The sequence below is a fragment of the Halyomorpha halys genome, unplaced genomic scaffold (assembly GCF_000696795.3).
Source record: "Halyomorpha halys isolate HHAL.00 unplaced genomic scaffold, Hhal_1.1 Scaffold634.1, whole genome shotgun sequence".
In the NCBI taxonomy this organism is placed as follows: domain Eukaryota; kingdom Metazoa; phylum Arthropoda; class Insecta; order Hemiptera; family Pentatomidae; genus Halyomorpha; species Halyomorpha halys.
The window spans coordinates 219,990-223,294 of NW_027109321.1; the positions used below are offsets into that span (position 1 = coordinate 219,990).

The 3,305-nt window shown below is 32.5% G+C and overlaps 2 protein-coding genes across 3 annotated transcripts in view; one reads left to right on the top strand and one right to left on the bottom strand.

Moving 5' to 3' along the window:
- Window positions 1–3,305, top strand: part of LOC106684967 (spondin-1) — a gene marked incomplete in the record, with an annotated part of 221,736 nt that overhangs the window by 175,738 nt on the left and 42,693 nt on the right. For both annotated transcript variants that reach the window (XM_067047519.1, XM_067047520.1), the window contains 1 exon segment: window positions 2,789–2,912. In XM_067047519.1, coding sequence (XP_066903620.1) covers window positions 2,789–2,912 — 124 coding nt within the window.
- Window positions 1–3,305, bottom strand: part of LOC106684968 (FK506-binding protein 5) — a 23,117-nt gene that overhangs the window by 8,662 nt on the left and 11,150 nt on the right. Inside the window, exon 2 of the mRNA XM_014427370.2 lies at window positions 469–1,001. Coding sequence (XP_014282856.1) covers window positions 469–993 — 525 coding nt within the window. The 5' untranslated portion in view covers window positions 994–1,001. The remainder of the gene's footprint in view (window positions 1–468; window positions 1,002–3,305) is intronic.

Here is a 3,305-nt window from a genome sequence, read left to right on the forward strand (position 1 = left end):
TATAAGTCTCTGGAGTCCAAAAAAATGTTGTTTTTCTCTATTACATTAAGTTAAATAAAAATTTATAAAATTCTCTTTATCAAATATATATGTATTAAGTTCAAATATATATATTATTAAGTCAAAAAATTATGCCAATTTTACCTGGCCTGAGCACCACAGTGGCTAATTACCTGTCAGCGTTTACTTGCGCCAATTGATACTAAAATTAGAGAAGGTCCAATGTTTCACTTGTTATGATTTTTCTAATTTTGAGTTAACTCTGGGTTTAATAATATGTATATCCTGTTAAATAACCATATAGGCTTATATTTTCTCTGTCTTTACTTAGCAAAACTAATATACCTTTTTTCAGTTTTAAAGTAATGTCAATATTTAGTCAGAATTTTCAGAGATGGAGATGATTATTAGAATTTTATCAATGAGGTTTAATGTGATTTAAAATAAATATTCAGAAAAAAAAATTACCAATTCTGGTTCCACTAGTTCCTCTTCTTCTTCTTCTTCCTCTTCCTCCTCTTCCGACCCAATGGATGTTTGTTCTAATGCATCTTCCTCTAGCTCATCTTGACTGTCCCTGATGGGTTCCAATCTAACCTCTGTCAGTTCCTCAATGAATGACTCTTCTCCCTCCAGAGGTCCTAAATCTTCTTTCTCCCATGCTGTTTCATCTGAAAGTTCACTTTCCTCCGAAAGTATTTCACAAATCTCAGATTTGGTCATAAGTGTCTCCTCTTCTGCTTCTTCTTCTTCTTCATCTGAGTCCAATATTCTTAAGGGTGAAGGTGGTAATCCTAAATCTCTTTCGGAAGACCCCTGAAGCAAGTGTTTGTATTCAGAGAGATCCATACTCGTGTCTGTAGAACTATAAGAGTAGTAATCAATGGAGGATTGTGTTAGTTCCTCACTTTGTTCCTCAGCCTCATCTTCATTTTTTGGTCTTACTTTTTTGCATTTCAGGTTTAATACATCTAGTTTAGGTAAATCATCCATAGTTTTACCTAAAAATCAAATTTCACAATTTATTTAATTAAATATGAATGTTATTAATATACATGTATGTGTGATGTTAGGTTTGTTACAATGGCATGATAGTCTGATGGAAAAGCTACCCATTGGTAGAACTCCAACAACATTTCCATTGTAGAAGGTCTCGAGGCAATCTTCTTTCCAGAGGCCTAAGAGGATTATCATGTATTTGATGAGGCAGCAAGATTGGAAACAAATGGATTTGGGTAGTTGAATAGTTTATCATGTAAAGATTGATATTCTGTATAAAATATAATTTATAGTATATTGATATCTAATTCTGCAACATATGGAACAGTGAGGTCCTTATGGATGATTTTATTTGTGACAAAGTAAAAAGCACAAAGGAATTTGGATTGTAAGGATTGGTTAGGAGAAGAATTCGATGGTTTAGTGGAGCCCTAAAGCTTTGTAAAGTTTAGACTATTTGTCAAGTAAGTGTTGTAGGCTTTTCTCCTATCTTTTCAGTCTAATATAAGGATTCCATGTTTGGCTTTTGTCCAGATGTATTCAAAGGAAGCGGTTCTGTTCGACTGTGATAATTGAAAGATTATTTAAGGATACTGTAGGGCAGGAAGTCATAGGTTTACGACAAAGTGTAAAGGTGGGCATTATGTTGATTACCCAGTTTTGACACCATTCTTTAGGGTTGTGATGTAGGATTTTGGGATCCAATTGATAGGTCAGTGCTCACTAATACGTGGTGAGGACTGTGTTGGGGTGTATTTTCTTTAATAAAACAAATTGTTGTCACAACAATTTTGCGAAAATAATCAACATTTATCTACGAATTTTATACTACACTGTACACCAAATTTATATATATTCAAAACACTCCAAATATAATAAGATATCTTGATTTTTTGCTACTAAAGATAGTGAAGCTTAGTATTCATTCACGAAATACTTGTAAAGTATGTCTTAAACTTTTACTCACTTTTTACATTTTAGACATAAGGACGCAAATTCGGTTCCATTTGTTTGTCTGACTGTTACAGTAGCAATGCTAATTTCAACTCAAAATAGGATGGTAAAATAAAGTATGTGATGTAAGTACCGAACCAGTTTTTTTTTTTTTATATCTATAAGAAACTACTTTTCGAAGTTTTTTGGTTATGTGCTACTTGAAGAGAACTGTTGATCCTAAACACTGTTATAAGTGCCATACATTTTTGCCTAAACATTTATTATTGGTTGAAATCAAACCTAAATACATTTTTTTAAGATTGATTCTGTATGACTAGGCAACGTATATGTTTGACTATATTTCACAAAATAAGAGACGTTATGAAAACGTTTGACTTCTCGACGGGCTCAGATTAACGGAAATAACCAACTTGAAAAAAAAGCACAGTTTTTGTTTTGAAGATTTATAGTTTTGAAGTTATTGAGGAACAACTGTAACAAAAATTGCGAAACTTTTGTTTTTAGGCTATTACATCGGAAGTATAAGTTTTTCGAAGCTACAAATTTGTTTTCCTTATATTTTATTAGCTTCTTACGCTGTATTAAAACGTCAGCAGTTTTGCAGATACGGATGTAGAATTTGACTGGATTATAGAGTTTACATTGCAGTTTATAATTTGAGATTAGTTTACGAATATTTAGCTTATCATTTTTTTTAATCCTCGCGGGTGATTGGACTTCTTTCGTGGGTAGAAAGCATTAATATTATGGTGTAACCTAAATTGTTTAATTATCATTGCAATGTTTGAATTTTTACATCCAGGTTTTAATACATTTGTTTTATTTTTTATAGAGCCAGCACATTAGGACAATTATCAAAGCCAGAGGAATCGCCTATCCAAATGTTACTGGGAAAACTTTTGCAGTGTTCAGAGTGGATAGTCGCCATCATCTCATTTCTCTTGTATCAATGATTAGTAAGTAAATGACTATACTTTTTTATGTAAATTGAAACATCTTGTAATTTTTCAACCTATTTCGAAATATTTTTTAATCGATTACATTGATTTATTATTAAAATAATAAGCCGAAAATAAAATGGACCGTTTAGGCATATGCCTGTTTAGGAAGGCACTGTAGATGTATGATATGTACAGTTTCGCTGTGTAGACAACAGAACACGTAGAAACACATACAGAACTGACTGGTATTTCAATAACCCAAGCCTAGAAGCCTATTAAGTTTGTGAATGCTACCGAGAGATGAAAGTAAAAAAATTAGACGCAAAGCTTTGAAAAGAGTAATGAGGTTGAGTAAAGAGAGAGAGAGAGAGAGAGAGAGAGAGAGAGAGAGAGAGAGAGAGAGAGAGA